The sequence below is a fragment of the Salvelinus sp. IW2-2015 genome, linkage group LG26 (assembly GCF_002910315.2).
Source record: "Salvelinus sp. IW2-2015 linkage group LG26, ASM291031v2, whole genome shotgun sequence".
Taxonomy (NCBI): domain Eukaryota; kingdom Metazoa; phylum Chordata; class Actinopteri; order Salmoniformes; family Salmonidae; genus Salvelinus; species Salvelinus sp. IW2-2015.
In genome coordinates, this window is record NC_036866.1 from 15,322,690 (window position 1) to 15,340,351 (window position 17,662).

The 17,662-nt window shown below is 42.5% G+C and overlaps 1 protein-coding gene across 1 annotated transcript in view; it reads right to left on the reverse strand.

The window, feature by feature from the left end:
• Nucleotides 1-17,163, reverse strand: part of LOC111952952 (synaptic vesicle glycoprotein 2B-like) — a 38,096-nt gene extending 20,933 nt beyond the window's left edge. Inside the window, exons 1-2 of the mRNA XM_023971990.2 lie at nucleotides 16,988-17,163; nucleotides 757-1,505 (exon numbers count right to left, since the gene is read on the reverse strand). Coding sequence (XP_023827758.1) covers nucleotides 757-1,219 — 463 coding nt within the window. The 5' untranslated portion in view covers nucleotides 1,220-1,505; nucleotides 16,988-17,163. The remainder of the gene's footprint in view (nucleotides 1-756; nucleotides 1,506-16,987) is intronic.
• Nucleotides 17,164-17,662: the final 499 nt, after the last annotated feature.

Below are 17,662 nucleotides of genomic sequence, written 5' to 3' on the forward strand. Positions count from 1 at the left end.
TGTCAGTTCTTATAGATAGGTGAACTTTCATCTAGCCTTTGAGTAGAAAACTTTCAACATTTGGATGCCCCTTTTTGTGTTGCAATATTCTACGGCAGTCTCTGAGAGCAACTTTTGCATATAGCTAGCTGCTTTTGTTAGGGTGGAACGGAGAGAGAACCACATTTCCCTCAGACATGGGCCTACAAAATACTGCATAGTCTCAATCAGTTTGATTGGTGGCATGCCGCAGATCGCTCCGGTTGCCAAAACTCGTGTTATTTGCTGTGGAGAAACGGATAATCAATTTTCCCCCTGCTTCACTAAGCAGGAATATATTGAAGTAAAGTAGAGCATAAAAAGCATCCAGATTCATCTTGGAATCAACTGTGCCATTAGCTTATTTGAGAACTTTTCTAATTTACGGAGCACTTAAGTACCTGCCGGCTAGTATTGACTGCAAGGCTGCTATTGGCTGGAACCGTCCCCAATACAATCCACAACTTAGCTTTGATTTTACACAGTTTGCACTGATATCCACAGAATGTCGTGCAGGGACTGAATTGTGTCCTCTGATAAATTATTTCATTTGGTATCAGAACTTTAAGTAGGACTTTTTGAAGATATAACATTATTATTTTCCCATTACAATTCAGACTCTTAATTCAGCCTCGTATTCCTTTTTCCCAGAATGAATTGACCAAGACATTATACAAGACAAGTGTTAATATGGGTTGTATGTCTTCCAACAAGTGTTGGCATTTAGCCATGACTCACCTAGCATGCCTTTCTCTCCATTGGATAAGCACATGTCCTTCTCTGCGCTGGGCAGCACGAACCCCACCACAAAGCACTCCACCCCATCAGCCATGAGGGCCAGGCCCAGCACTATAAACAGGGTCCACTGGAACCGTCCATGCCCACAGTCCTCCATGATGTCCTCATACTGCTCAGCCAGCTCATCCAGCTCTGTGGCCCCTGCCTGAGCCTGCCTGGCCTTGGCCCTCGCTGCCCTCTGGGCCGCCTTCACCTCGTCAGGGTGGGGGATCCCCTGGTACTCTCCCTCGTACATCTGGTCCTCGTCATCATGGCCCTCCGTGGCATCGCTGGCTGCATCCTCCTCCTGAGGGTAGGACTCGCCCTGGTAACCGTAGCCCTCCTGGTCTCCTCCCTCTCCGTAGGTGCCATAGGTGTCACCTCCTCCTTGGTGGTACACATTGTTCTGGTAAGGGTCAGCCATGCTGTCGCTGAGATGTTACAGCCAAGTCAGCACTGTTGCAGTAAGATCCTTCAGGGGATTCTGACTAGATTGGCATAATTCTGGGCACCTTGGTCCGGTGTTCTGCTCCGTATGTGTTCTGGTATTCCAGGTGCTACGCTGTAGCTGTTTCTTGTTCCTGTTCTGCTAATCTGAGGAGGGTGTTGTTCAAGTAATCTTTTGAACAATACCTGGACTGGAACAATAATGATTGTTTTCGAATAACTACCTTTGACTGTTCAGTTCTTCACAAGGCCTCATGCTGAACCTGAAAGAGGAAGTTTATTCAGTTATGCCATCCATATTTCTCATGATTGATAACAAAATCAATACTCTGTTGATTTATTCAGAAAACATGGGAATGTTTCTTCATTTTGAATAGATTTGACTGGGAGCTGACACTAGAACTCAGACACACTGTATATTATTGGGATCTACTGCATATGGCCTATCTACTGTATCTATCTATTGGGTCTGTGCAACAGCCCTGATATCTGCATGCTCTTCTCTCTTAGAACAGAATAAATAAAACAGTTATCCTGCACTTTAGTTTTCAATCTAATTTGTTACCACACAAAAGGCTTATAATGAGACCATTTTTGCTGTTCTAATGCACTCAATACTGAAAYAACTTAAGTGTTTCAAATGTAATGAATATGCCTCAGGGGGTTCATTTGTTCACTGGCATGATAAAATAATTCCTTAACATGATCAATTTCAATATGTTCCTTAGAGAATTCCTATTGCTACTTATACATGTATTTACTAACAATAAGCTACCTCAGGTCATAGACTAGATGTATAATGTAATAAMCTCTCAGACCATTCAGCTAACACTAAAACACAACAATAATAAGGCACCACATACCTGCCTTATAATTGTAATGTAATATACAATTATATATATGTAATATATGTAATATAATTGTGTAATTATATATATCACTTTCACAATTTCTCTGTACAGTTTATACATTAACTGGCTGGGTTGTGGGACAGTGGATGGGCATTGATAATTCTAATGGAACTGTTAACATGCATTACCTGGAGAATGCGAGGATTGTGGTGCTATTACTCCCTGCTATAAATCAATCAGCATCCAGGATCCAAACAACCCGTTTTATAATTGTAAATTATTCTAAAGTTTCATATGGTGCAGATTGGAATCTAGATTCTTGTTAAAYCTCTGAACATTCATTCTGATATTGAGATCAGCGGAACCGTAACGAATCTCCCCCACTAATCCACCCCATAACAGGGCTCTTTTACATCTCTATAGCCAGAGAGCAGTGAGGGAGGGAAGACACACTGTCACAGTCACAAGCAGGCCTTTTCTACAGCCCTCTCACACACCAAAGAGMCTGGTAATGCAACAAATGAGATTTGTCTCGCCCTGGGCGACGCTGGCTGGCTGTCACTAGTCTCTACTGGCTCTCTGGATAGGATGCCTCCACTCCACCTTCCCCTTCCTCTCTATCACTTGTTCCCACTATGTCACTACACTGAGATGACACTATGGCTGCTGTCGAGGAAGTGTTGCCACATGGGCATCAGAGTCTAATCATTCATCTGGTAGGAATGAGGCAAATGTGACTCACTGAGAATTATCTCTACTTTTTGTATCTTTTAGAAGTTTTGTGAATCTACCCCACTAAATATTCTATATCAGCCAACCTTTGAGTATTTAATAGCCTATTTTTTAGTGGTAGTCAATGAGAATAGGATTCATTTGTTTCTCCATTTTAATCATGGTGTAATGAGGGACACTGGAAGGTACATKGGCATCTTCTTGGATTCATTAAACGGATAAGGAGACCCAGGAGGCCAAGCCAGGAACTGCGTGTGTGCGTTTGTGCGTGTGTGATGATGATTCCCTGGATCTACACTACATGACCAAATGTATGTGGACACCTGCTCGTCGAACATCTCATTCCAAAATCATGGGCATTAATATGGAATTGGTCCCCCTTTTGCTGCTATAACAGCCTCCACTCTTCTGGGAAGGCTTTCCACTAGAACATTGCTGCGGGGACTTGCTTCCATTCAGCCACAAGAGCATTAGTCGGGCACTGATGTTGGGCGATTAGGCCTGGCTCGCAGTCGGCGTTCCAATTCATCCCAAATGTGTTTGATGGGGTTGAGGTAAGGGCTCTGTGCAGGCCAGTCAAGTTCTTCCACAACGAACTCGACAAACCATTTCTGAATGGACCTCGCTTTGTGCGTGGGGGCATTGTCATGCTGAAACAGGAAAGGGCCTTCCCCAAACTTTTGCCTCAAAGTTTGAAGCACAGAATCATCTAGAATGTCGTTGTAAGCTGTAGTGTTAATATTTCCATTCACTGGGACTAAGGGGACTAGCCCGAGCCATGAAAAACAGCCCCAGACCATTATTCCTCTCCACCGAACTTTACAGATGGCACTATGCATTGGGTCAGGTAGCGTTCTCCTGTCACCCACCAAACCCAGATTTGTCTGTCGGACTGCCAGATGGTGAAGCATGATTCGTCACTCCAGAGAATGCGTTTCAACTGAGTCCAATGACGCCGAGCTTTTCACCACTCCAACAGACGCTTCGCATTGTGCATTATGATCTTAGGCTTGTGTGTATCTGCTYGGCCATGGAAACGCATGTTATGAAGCTCCCGACGAACAGTTCTTGTCCTGACGTTGCTTCCAGAGGCAGTTTGGAACTCGGTAATGAGTGTTGCAACCGAGGACAGAGGATTTTTACGCGCTACAGCACTCGGCGGTCCCATTCTGTGAACTTGTGTGGCCTACCACTTCACGGCTGAGCCGTTTTTGCTCTTAGACGTTTCCACTTCACAATAACAGCTCTTCAGTAAGGTCATTCTACTGCCAAGGATTGTCTATGTAGATTGCATAGCTGTGTGCTCGATTATATACACGTCAGCAACAGGTTTGGCTGAAATAGCCAAATCCACAAATTTTAAGGGGTCATACTTTTGTATATATAGTGCATGTCTTCCTCTCTGACATCTAATCAACACTTCCCATCCTCGTTCACACACACCCACCCAGCCTGCCTGCCTTCAGCCATACAGCAGCATTCTCTCGCCTCTCCATGCAAGCACTCTAGTTCACACAGCACTCATGCACCAAGGCCCTTCTCTCTACAAAGAGGAAATGAATGGCAAATTGGATGAGAACAGGGAGCAAAGAGGAGCAAAGCAATACCTGTGACAGATTGGAGGGTTGTCTTGTATGATACAATCATACTGCATGAATAGAATAGGGGTTCAGGAAAAGAAGACTGCTCATGCCATGAGGTATAGTATCATTAGTAATGCATGGGACGAGAGCTCCCCAAGGCATTGTTCCCACTAGTTTGAAAAGGGTTGTCTGAGTAAAATCAATTTATAATACATTTTGCAGCAGCTGTTCCCCCTGCCTAATTCCATAGCTGTCGGAATGATATTGTTTGTCCATCTGTGTTTAGTTTAAATCTGGAATCCTTAGTTGCTACATACATTTTTGGACTCATAAATTAATTATATATACCCATTTATTCTTAGAGAATATAATTTATAAATGCCTCATGAGTTAGTTTAACTGTTGTACCCATCAGAACCCAAAATAAGATTGTTTTACTCCAAGGTTTGTAAACAATGTAAATGTAAACAAACACTGTATAGCCTCAGAACATAGTTAAAACTATAATTTTGATCTCATGGATGGTCAGTCCTTGCATCCAAACCTCTGTCTATGAATTAGAKAGATGTTACATTTTTGCCAGGCCCATCCCTCAGCTTTTTCCACATACTTTTGGTCATGTAGTGTATTTTGTTTAATATTGCAGTGGCAAGACCATGAAGAACATGGGATATGGGCCTTGAAGTTCTGCAGCATTGCTGGTTTTCCTTCTGCCCATCTAGGCTCTTAATAAAGGACTGTTCCAGACCCCAGGTGAGTGGGCTCTCTAACCAATCGATTATACTGTGGAGTACCAAACTGAATATCTATCAATTATCTGTGATGTAGAAAAGAAAACCAGCAGCAGCTTGAGACCTGGATTTGAATAACACTGATGTGGATATATATTTTCCTTCTTCTATTTCTCTTCATAAAGTGTGAAAATGCATACTGAAAGCCTTGGCCCTGCCTCTATACTGCTGAACCTACTCTAGTGCCACTTCCTTGTTTGTTGACTAAGACAAGTGAAGGTCACGTTGCCCATATGGACTTGGCTCAGGGAGGGAATCACTTTCAGCATGGTTGCCAACTCCACCTGATACACTGTATTCTGAGATCCCAGAGAGATGAGCGGTTCCTTTCTGAACAGGTGTTGGACAGAGAGAGGGAAAGAGATCAGTAGCTAACCCATGCTCTGTTCGACAAGTACTGGTAGCAGAGTACAATACAATGAGGTGTAAATGGTTGAAATCACTGTCGGATAAAGACTGCAGGACAGTACAGTGAAACATTTGATCAAACACAAATGTATGGCATGTGAGAACCGTGTAGAACAGGGTTACTTAACCCTAACCCTATRAGGTTCRGAGCCTGCTGTTCTACATGATTATTAATTGCACACACCTGCTGTCCCAGGTCTATATCAGTCCCTGAAAACATTTAATGGAACTGGCTTCGATGTCCAGGGTTGAGTTTGAGGTGTGTACGAGTACAGCACTGTAGGTCAGCGTTTCCCAACTCCGGTCCTCCAGTATCCTCAACAGCAACAGCACACATTTTTGTTGTAGCCGTGGACAAAACACCTGATTCAACTCATTAAGGACTTGATGATTAGTTGACAAGTTGAATCAGGTGTGCTTGTCTGGGGCTACAACAAAAATGTGTGCTGTTGGGGGAAACACTGCTGTAGATAATGGCCCTTTCTTGTTTTGGTTTAAAATAATAGGTTTTAGTCTATTTCATTTATATTATGGAGGGAGCACCATGTAAAGACAGCTTAAATTTCAGGCTTGCAGGAATCTTACTACATAGCTACATTACGTTTGAATGAATTCTTCTCTGTTCTATTGTGATGACATGATGAACGGAAGGCACTCTAACACCAGGAGAGGGCACAGACCTCTGGAGGGAACCAGCAGGAGGGAATCAAAGATTTGAACAACTCATTGAATAAGCAATAGACTGTCAACAACAGTAGTGTCATAATGTGACACAGGAAGYTTGACACAGGAGGCTGTCTATGGGAATCGAATCATCCTTGAGCGAGGTAGAACACTTTGCAGGTAGCCTAGAGATGTGCTTTTCAAACAGCAATTCCTTCTCACCAATGTCTGAACAATATTTGACGTTATGTGGGAAGCAGCAACATTAGAAATATCAACAAAATKCAGAATAGTAGGTGATTATCAAAGCACAGAGTGGCATATTATACTGTGTTACTTGCGCCAGTCCAATATAATATGTGCTTTCAACTGCCCAGGAATTGACCCCTGAATGGAGATTGCTTTGAGGCATATAGACACTATAACAAAATCTTCTACGCTATTATAGAGCTGAGGTTACTAGAGTGTGTCTCAGAACATTTGCGTTTATAGTTCACTAAATATTTCAGTTTTATATGATAGTTTGCAGTTTTTCCTGCCAAATCACCAGCAGGTATCAGGATAGGTAGGCTTTATCCACAGTGTGAAGTGACAGCTTAACATTCTGTTGTTCTTGCCGACTGAAATTAATCCTACTCAACCTGTCTTCTTTCGTTGTCATGGAGTGGATGATTTAGAATCTATAGCCTTTTGAATGTGTTGGTAGGGAAATCATATTTTGTGGTGCGATCAAGTGCTCTTTCATAGTGTTACTCAGACCGTGCAATAAATTGCAAATAAAAGGTTATGTGATAATCAGCTGAGCCCATCCAGTGCTGTGGTATTTAGTTTAAAGGATATATATATCAAACTGATCTCTCTACCRTTTGCTTTGAAAACATCTAAAGCACATTATTTTGAGTGGAGCATGACATGAGAAACAACAGTTCCTTTACACAGACACCATTTCATGCACACTAAGCCTCCTACCAGAAATTGAGTGAAAAGGCCATTCTGTGGTGAAGGATATCATGGTGGATGTCTGAAGTGAGTTTGGTAAATGAAGGGCCATTACTTGATGATGATTACTGTGTATTGTGGTATTGGCTGTCTGTTTCTGCTTCAGTAATGACAACCATTCAGAAAAGGTGCTTGTGTATTTTTTAGACAATGGAAATGGCAATAAGGAGCTCCCTTAAATCATATTGGAATATCCAGCTACATGTATATTTTTGTTAATGCTCATCTATATGAATTCAAATTTCCCAGAGGCAGAATGCCAGAGTGAATATGAGGTTTATGTATTGATATTGTTTCTTCTGACTAATTTAAGAGATTGAGGCAGACACTCCCTAGGCTACACACAGACTGCTCATACACTGCGTGTACAAAACATTTGGAACACTTTCAATGACAGACTGACCAGGTGAACGCTATGATCCTTATTGATGTCACTTGTTAAGCCTTGAGACAATTGAGACATGGATTGTGCATGTGTGCMATTCAGAGGGTGAAKGGGCAAGACAAAATGTTTCAGTGGTTGTAGGTGTCAGGCGTACCGGTTTGAGTGTGTCAAGAACTGCAACGCTGTTGGGTTTTTCACACTCAACAGTTTCTGTGTGTATTCAAAAATGGTCCACTACCCAAAGGACATCCAGCCAACTTGATACAACTGGGGGAAGCATTGGAGTCAACATGGGCCAGCATCCCTGTGGAATACTTTCGACACCTTGTAGAGTCCATGCCGTAACGAATTGAGGCTGTTCTGAGGGCAAAAGGAGGTGCAACTCAATATTAGGAAGGTGTTCCTAATGTTTTGTACACTCATTGTATATTTTTTTCCTCTTCAGAAAAAAATGTAATATTTAACACATAAACATTGGATGAATCTGACACAAACAGATCAAGTAAACTCCAGTATTTCTACACCAGACAGTGGTGTGTAGGTAGTTTACTAGAACCGACCTGGAGCTGATTACCACTACAGTACAGTGATGCTTTCCTTGCACCACCATTTTATTGTCTGTGAGCTGAGTGTGTGCCAGCCACCCTCCCAGTGTAGTCTCACCAGAGAGGACAKTCTCTGTTTCCTGACACTGAGCACCACCACGACTACACCAGGTAGAGACATCCTGAGCGAGACATTCTGGCACAGGATAGGCACGAGTCACAACTTCCACTCCAGATGCCAGAGAATTATACCATTATAAACTGGGTGGTTCAAGCCCTGAATGCTGATTGGCTGACAGCCGTGCTACTCCGTGTTGCGTCGTGCATAAGAACAGCCCTTAGCCGTGGTATATTGACCATATACCACACCCTTATTGCATAAATAGACTGAGGCAAGAGCTACATTTTGTTTGGGGTCTATAACATTACAACACTATAATGCTATAATAGCTGACTCACCAGGTTATGCCCTGCCCACTGGGCACAGACATCAATTCAACGTCTATTCCACGTTGATTCAATGTAATTTCCCTGAAATGACGTGGAAACAAATGTTGATTCAACCAGGGTGTGTCCAGTGGGTGAGCAGTGATTCTGTTATGCTGGTGTCTTCATAATAAACAATTTATTCTGCCCTCTCATTTAAATCACGTTATGAGATGATGTGATGATTTCAGCCTGCATCATATACATTTGCATCCGTGAGTTTTGACCTTTCTTTCCGTGTCTAAGGGGAGGACTACTCCAAACATATAACAAATGTATTTCAATCAAAAGTATTTATAAAGCCCTTTTTACATCAGCAGTTGTCACAAAGTGCTTATACAGAAACAGAGCCTAAAACCCCAGAGAGCAAGCAATGCAGATGTAGAAGCATGGTGGCTAGGAAAAACTCCCTATCAAGGCTACGGACGGTCACTCCCTTGGTACCTGCTGCCTACATAGGCTACATCTGAGGGAAACTGCAGGTGGTTTGCAGGCATGAATCTATGTCAACCTGGAACATACAAATGGTCTATGTTTCCATGGTCAGGATTCTACTGGTTTCCCCTGACTTTATGTAAGGAGCAGCATATCTCTCAAGTGTCTGAGTAGGAATGTGATCTAGGATCAGCTTTTCCTTTTAGATGACACCATGAATAAGATTACATGGACAGGGGTGACCTGATCCTCGATCAGCGCCTTGTGCCTTATTGTATATTTTATGTTCGTGGTGTTGTTCTTTAAGGGAAAGTTCACCCAAATTACAAAATGACACATTGGTCTCCTTACCCTGTAAGCTGTCTATGTACAGGGTATTACAGCAATCCATGCTTTGGTTTAGTTTCCCTGGCAGTGGCTGGCACTGTTTCCAAATGCTAACGTTTTAGCATTTGTGGCACAAATCCCATTCAWATCATGGGACCGATATTAGCATTTTTTGCGCATAATGTTCAAATCATCTATAAGTGTGATGAKGAGGTTTTTTCTTGGGCAGTAGTACATCATTACTGCCTCAGGGATCAAAGGACCAGAAACTGGCATAATGCAGATAATCAAGTAGAAAGGCACATGAGAACCAGTGTGGAGCTACAGCCACAGCACAGCAGAGAGCACATGGGTGCTGCATCAGGTCTGCACACATGATTGTGGCAACCTTAATAATACAGTAGCAACCTTCTCTAACAACCTCTGTGTCTGCCCCCTGACTAATCAGGCCACATCAATGTTTGAGGAAAAGGTTAGTYAGCCAACATGAACCATGGGAAGCCAAATGTCATACATGACATATTGATGACATCTGAACAGGTATAGATATAATTCTCAGTTTGTATGTGTAACAACTTTCACTAATTGGCAGGCACGCAACGCATACCCAAAATCTCCATATTTAACAAAGTAAGAAGTCTTTAGAGGGTGTGTGTCATGGTGATTATTGGCATGGCTGGATGGAATATACATGTTGACCAATGAGACTGGTGGTTGGCTGGAACTAACACAGTGCACAATCTGTAATCCTCCACATTGAGATTAAACCTCAGCCAGCCCACTTATTCTCAGTGACTGGACTGACCCCCCCCCCGATCTGTGTCCATCTCTTTCTCTCTCTAACCCACCCTTACGCTAATGCAGAGAGAGAGAGAGAGAGAAAGAGAGAGAAAGAGTGTGTGAAAGGGACAGAGAGAAATCAGCCATTGAGATCGACTGCCCCGCAATTTAATCTTGCTGAAGACTGCAGAAATGTAATTAATGTCCAGCGCTGCTCCGAAAGCTTTAGATTATTGTTCCAGCAGCAGAAAAACAGGGACAAACATAAAAGATGCAGCMCTCCATGCTTCGATGTCAACACTGAACTGATAAAGTCAGGAGTGAAGGATGGCAGGAGAAGACCCGGCTTTTATTGCTGCGTATGAAAAGGAAATGAATGTCTGGCTGAATGAAAAAACCCTCCCTCCCTTTCATTGGTGTCTTTCTACACACGAGTAGGCTGGTTTTATTAGAGCACGTTGACATCTCTATTCCTTGACTGGATCTAATCTGGACATTAGTTGTTGTAGCCTTGGAAACGTGAAATCTTACCCTGAGAAGTGGCATAGGAGGCCATTCATAACTCATCTCAAACCAGGTTGTCAATTTTCACCAGTTTTCATTGTCCCGCTCTGAAAACAAACAAAATAAACTCTGTCTTATGTGAACATCCTCGCTCTCTCTCTCTCTCTCTCTCTAGTCAGAGGACAACACTTCTCCCATGATCCAGAGTGTTTCAGGTTACTGCCCCGCCTTGCCCATCCTGCCGTGGTTCTCTCTCTGCTGACGCCATGCCCAGCTGGGAGTTTCATAACACTAGCTTGTGCCTTTCAGTTGGGTAGGTACTCTATCCAGAACCATATAAATCTATCTATGGCGTCTGTGACTCCGTCTACCTGGCTTTGACTCCACCTGTCTTTGACTCCATCTATGCCTTTCTCTATCATGTATCAATGTATATCTCCAAGGCCATTAGAAGAATATAGAGGACACTATAGGACTATGAGGTTTGTTTGGTTGGAAAAATACAGTACTTTATAGAATGCTTCGGAAATTGATTTAAAACATCTTGCGAAACTGTTACTAGGCAGGTTTCCATTGACCCAGGTTATTCGACAAACGCAATGTCGCAAAAAATATATTATTATATTAACGCGCAATTTGCCTAAATGGGTAATGGAAACCCTTCAACCACAATATTTTCATTCGACACTAGGTTTTTGAGATATATAGTTTTTAGGTGTGACATCCTTACGTCAAGCTGTTTTCAAAGTTCAATGGAAACGCACCCTAGCAGGTAATTGTCGCATTTTCTATGCAAACTTTCTAAATGTTGACAGAAAAATCACTGGACAAGTTAATGGAAACATAGCTAATGATGCTGCCTTGTTCTTTTGCATACGTGTTCATTTAAAAGAGTTTTCTTCACATCAGTGTTTGTAACTGGCCTCCCAAGTGGCGCAGCGGTCTAAGGCACTGCATCGCAGTACTAGAGGCATCACTACAGATCTGGGTTCGAGCCTGGGCAGTGTCGTAGCCGGCTGCAACCGGGAGACCCATGAGGCGGTGCAAAATTGGCCCAGCGTCGTCCGGGTTAGGGGAGGGTTTGTCTGGCTGGGATGTCCTTGTCCCATCTCGCTCTAGCAATGCCATGTGGCGGCCGGACACATGCATGCTGACTTATGTCGCCAGCTGTACGGTGTTTCCTCCGAAGCTGGCTTTTGGGTTAAGCGAGCAGTGTGTCAAGAAGCAGTGCGGCTTGGCGGGGTTGTCTTACGGAGGATGCATGGCTTTCAACCTTCGCCTCTCCTGAGTCCGTACGGGAGTTGCAGTGATGGGACAAGACTAACTACCATCTGGATATCACGAAAAAGGGGTAAAAGAAAAAAAAWGARAAAAAAWGTGCTGTCCTGTCATCCCATCTCATCCCCTCTTCCCACTAATTGATGTGATGATTCCGTTGCTTATATTTGTATATCTCCATTAGAGCTACATATGTCTGTATTTCTATCTTAATTAGTGCTAAATCAAAAGAGGTTTGTTTTAAGCATCTGGTGTATCAGATTCAGATCTGATGCTTGAGTGAATCTTGTTATAAAGGGAAGAATACTGCACCTAGTGTTCGGTGTTGTTACGTCATTAAAGTTTGCTGGAGCTTTTTGCGCATAAAGGCAATGACTCATAGTTTGGTCCAAAACAGAACTGAAGCCAAAACCTAGTCATTTAACATCTGCTCAAGAAACCGAGCAAGACATTGTAGTCTCAGCAAATTAAAATGCTCACACGTAGGCTAATTTCATGGTTCTGCTCTGGCAGTATTATTTTTTATCTTCACCACTATCACTACCTCTCCATTGCGATGTATTTCATCAACATCTCACATACAAATAAGATAGATATGTTCTGATACATCCCAATATCAGAGATATAAACCAAGCCATCCCTAGGTGGGGTAATAAAATRTATGTTATAAGGCCTGTTGTGCCAGTCAGGGGCCAGGCTGAGGGGTGGCAGTGTGCTAGTCTCATGCTGTCATCTACCCCACAAATAAAGAGGGAGAAATAAAATTGAGAGGTCCATTAAAYGGAGAGGGGGAGGCCAACATCTATTACTCGGCCCTCCAGTGTGTACCGCTATGCTTCAAGGCACATAGAGCAGAGCACACATTAGTTCCAATAATTTGTTATTGATTCACTTTCTGACCCTCAGTTCTTTAAGAACACTACCAATGGACAGAGAGATTCCAGATTGCTATGGGGCCCGTTCTACAGATAAAATAGAATTTACTGGTTCCTTCTTATAGCCTCTTGTTAATTGAACCCACTGTTCATTTCCGGCCAGTCTCATCGGTGTCATTCAACAAGTGTCCAAATGACATTGCTGTGTGACCAATGATTCAGCACAGGAGATTGGATATATTGTTAGGAGTAAACCATTGGTCATCAATGATCGTCATGCCCAGGTAGCRATTGAAGATTGCTAATGACATAGTACCGCCGATGGTACTTCCTTTGCTGGCAGTGTGTCATCATGAGGTAGCCATACCATCTATTGTAGCTTTACTGATCACCAAAGACAGAGCTGAGATAATAACCTCGGACTAGAACTCATCATGTTGTTATTGACGAGCTCCCAATGACTGTCACTGTGTTTTCTCACTACAGTGGCTGTGGGGAGAGACTAATCACTGTGTGCACCAACAGGGTCCAATGTTCAGGCACACAGAGGACATGTCTCCTATGACCAATAACCCTGGGCAGCTATCACTCACTTCAAAAGGAATGGTCACAATGACAAAGTCAGGGAATCAGTTGGGAAGCCCTAAGCTGCTTGACATGTGTTAAATGAAATATGATGGCATGGGTCTGAACAGCCTTTGTGGGAGAGCAAAGGGTCCACTGGAAGAGGTTCAGTGATGATAGCCAAGCCGTGGGTTTAAGATGAAGTGGAGGATCTTCTGTGTCGTTAGGAGAAGTGCCTCTATGCTGWTGGTTAAATATTAAAGAACCCACTGGCGTCTGACTGCACATTCTATTTACTGCCTCCTACAACCGTCCATCCTAGAGCCAGAGAGAGACGCTTTCTCTGAGATGGGTCTCAGGAAGGACATTGCTATGCTATTTTCATTACTGGTATTGTTCTGGAAGACCATTTTGTTGTAATTATGTAATGTCCAGGGACGTACTGTAGCGGTAAAATTCAACATTATGAATGGCGTCAGCAGATAAAATAAAAGAACAATGCTTCAAAACACACCTTAAGGTGTTCAAGGAGGCCACGGAGAGAAGGAGGGTCATGAAAAGGAAGAGAGAACAAGGGAAAGAGAGAGAATGGGGGAGAGAAAGAGAGAGAACGGGGGAGAGAAAGAGAGAGATGCTTTAAAGTGCAGCATATTAAAGATTCATATTCAGGGACAGTCTGTACCACAGTATTTTCAGCCCCCAAAGCCCTCAGCTGTACAGCTAAATAGCATCAATAGACTCTTAAGCAATTAGCATCAGAAGGAATACTTTCAACCATTTTTGAAGAGTTTTGATGATTCACTGGATATAGCTTCTAATGTATAGTATCATGAATGTAACATTACTGAAGTTGTCCTTTTTATTTAAAATTCATATTTTCTTGCCACAAATGCAATCGTCTGCGTAGATTGCAGGCAATGATTTTGTATGTGTACAAGCATTAGCATATTCTATGGCTTTTTCTCGTTTGGGCAAAAGTCCGTCCTCCTTCCTCTCTCCTCTGTGACCCAGAAACCGATAAGTGGCCGAGGAGTGCCAATTCGTTAGCAGGCAAACGGAAGACGGTCCTCCCCTCTATAGCCTCCCTTTGGCGAAGAAGCACAAGTGTACCTTACCGCGGAAAAGTTTTGATATCTGCCAAACACCCTTTGAATCAGCTGTTGTATTGTCGCAGGAGAAAAGCATGCAGACATTTAAAAACGATCTGGTACTAATCATTTTTAATTATTATATCATTTTAATCATTTACTTATTTCGTTTTTATCACTTTACAAGTTTTTTGAAATCCACTCTTGTAAACATAATTTGCCTGATGACAAGCGAGTGGAAAAGGAGCTTATTTGAAATAAGAGCATTTTCATCTCCATTCACATTCCTCGCCACCTCTCCTCAATTACCTTTGACCTTTTTTAAAAGGAGGCTAGAGAGGTTGGAGGAGTGAGGATGCAGGAGTGAGGATGCAGGAGTTGAGCAAATCTAATTGAGAAAAGGCCGGTCAGTCAATTTCCTCACTCGATAGTGGAGGGCACACTATGAAAACAATCCACTGGTCCTGGCTCTCAACTCACAGTAAATTGAACTAACCACATAATGTCCCTGGTACATACAAAGAGCATTGAGTAAGTATTTGGCATTTGATTCATGTATTTGTTTTATAACAATCAGCATTTCTCCAAATAGATTGACCATCAAATTCAAACAGATTAAATTACCTTTAAATATTTTGAATGAATCTATTTAGTTATATTTGTTTTGGGGTTTTACTTTATGCATGAAGTATTGCTACCTGGTTTTAACATAGTCCTGGTGTTTTCTCTTTTTAGAATCTACATATTGTCCCTGTATAGATCATCAGACGTACAGGATTGAAAACAACATTCTCTCGACCGTTCAACAGGGACAAACTGTCAGATTGTCAAGATGAAAGTAAACCTTCGATTGTGTTATTTTCCCTTGGACATCTAAGTTAGCTACAGAACCTGTTGCAGCGAAGCATTGATGTTTCGTCCCGTAGCTTAATATCGAGTCTCCCCTCAACCTGTCTTTTTTGATTAAACACACATTTTACCGGCAACACTTTATTGGTACACACCATATCAGCCCTATCTCAAAGCACACCAGCCATCTCAGAGATCTTATCGCCTAATCCTGTCAACTTCTAAATGTTGGATATTTTGCTCTGGAGCATTTGATTGAGCTCTTACACACATACGATCTTCTTCCTGATCGTGGTCAAGATGAATGTGGAATACAGATAAAACGTGACTGAAATACCCAGGGACCTCTCTGGGCTCACTGGCCTCCTTCCTCTGTGTTCTGGTATGGAGGGTGCTTATGGGAGTCCCATTCCACCCTCCCATCTGTCCACACTTTGCATGTGACAGCAGGATAAGAGAGAGTGTAAGTGGGCTTTTTCTGGCTGTTGTCTTCTTAGGAGGAGGATAACGTGCTAACAGGCCAGCTCTGGTTATGTGATCTAAAGACAGTAATGCACCGCCGTGCTTTGCTTCTGCCTTGCATAGGCAAGATTATTATTGATAAATAATGCATATGTTCCTTTCCACTGCAGGAAGCAACCTGTCCCCTCACACACACTCCCTCAGTAAAGCCCAGCTAAGTAGAGCAATATAACCTACACTAATTTAGCTGCAGCATCACATCAATTCTGTGATCTATGTAGTATGCTGTTCCTGTCCATTAGTGTTCTGTATTTTGTCATATTCTATGTTTTGTGTGGACCCCAGGAAGAATAGCTGCTGCTTCTTCAACAGAGGATCCAAATAAAAATCGTATAGCACAGCAACAAACTCTTGGTACATTCTTTGATTTAAACAACATTCTCTCATCCGTAGCAACTTTTGCTGCACACTACAGTAAAAATGAATCGCACTGGAATCTGTGGCAATCGCTTTCATGAGTATCTTCGCAATATTACAGTATATTGGAAACAAACATAAAATGTCAAAATATGCATTTCACTGTTAGTCTACACCTGTTGTTTACGAAGCATGTGACAAATCAAATTTTATATGATTTAAACTTTTTTTTTTGCATTTGTTTTCACATCCTTGCTATTCTTGTCATGATTTCTTACCCTAACAGTGGTTTTCCTGGTTAAATAAATGAATAATAATACAAAAAATGTAAGTATCAAATACATTTTCATTGGCAATGCTACATTAATGACATTTCAGGGAAAAGTGTATCTGAAATATATCTATTGATTGTGTAATATCACCCGTAATCTATCTTGCTGAAATTGGAGTTTCTTCCTCAGTGTCCTCATTTATTTGAAGAGAGTGTTTACTGCATTTGCTTATCTGTAAGGTTTTCCCAAAACTACCCTGGAATGATTTCTGTTTTAAGATATGAAAAAAGTGCTGAAAAGTGCAGGGCTTTTTGAGATCGCATCCTCAGCCTTTGCCTCCAGGATAAAAACACCAGCAAATATTCTATCAGAATCTAATCTAAAATCAAGAGAAAATAATGCATTTGAAATGAAAAAACAGCAACAAACAAACAAAAATGTGTCATCTTACCAGTGTTGGCATCAAAACAGTAATTCCTCCTTTAGATAAAGACCAAAACATCCCATAAAATAGGTTCAAATCCAGGACTGGGGCCTATGGTAGTAAAGTAACAGAGGATACCCTCCTTTAGCTTCAGTGTACAGCTCAGGAACAGATTAGGGTCCGCTCCTGCTATCCGCCCCACTCATCAAAGGAGGAGCTCCCTATCCCTGATCACGCCCACCCCATCACACTCACAATGGTAGAGTCCACCCAACCTCTCTGCAACAACAAGCTCACACCTCTTCCCCGGCAGGAAGGAGAGACACACTACTGAGCTGAATTGTGCGTGTGTGTGTGCGTGCGTGCGTGCGTGTGATGGAGGGAGAGTGAAAATGAGAGGAGAGCAGAGATGTGGAGGAGGGATTGAGGCTGGCAGATGGGTGGCTGGTGATACCTAGTCAGTTGCACAACTAACTGCATTCAACCAAAATGTGTCTTCCGCACTTAACGCAACCCTTCTGAAACAAAGAGGTGCGGGGGGCTGCCTTAATCAATGTCCATGGCATCGGCACCTGGGCAGCAGGTGTTGTTGGGGGGTTAACTGCCGTGTTAATTTTTCCACCAGATATACGAACCAGCGACCTTTCGTTTAGTAGCCCAATGCTCCTAACAGCTAGGTTTTCTGCTGCCTCTGTGACACGT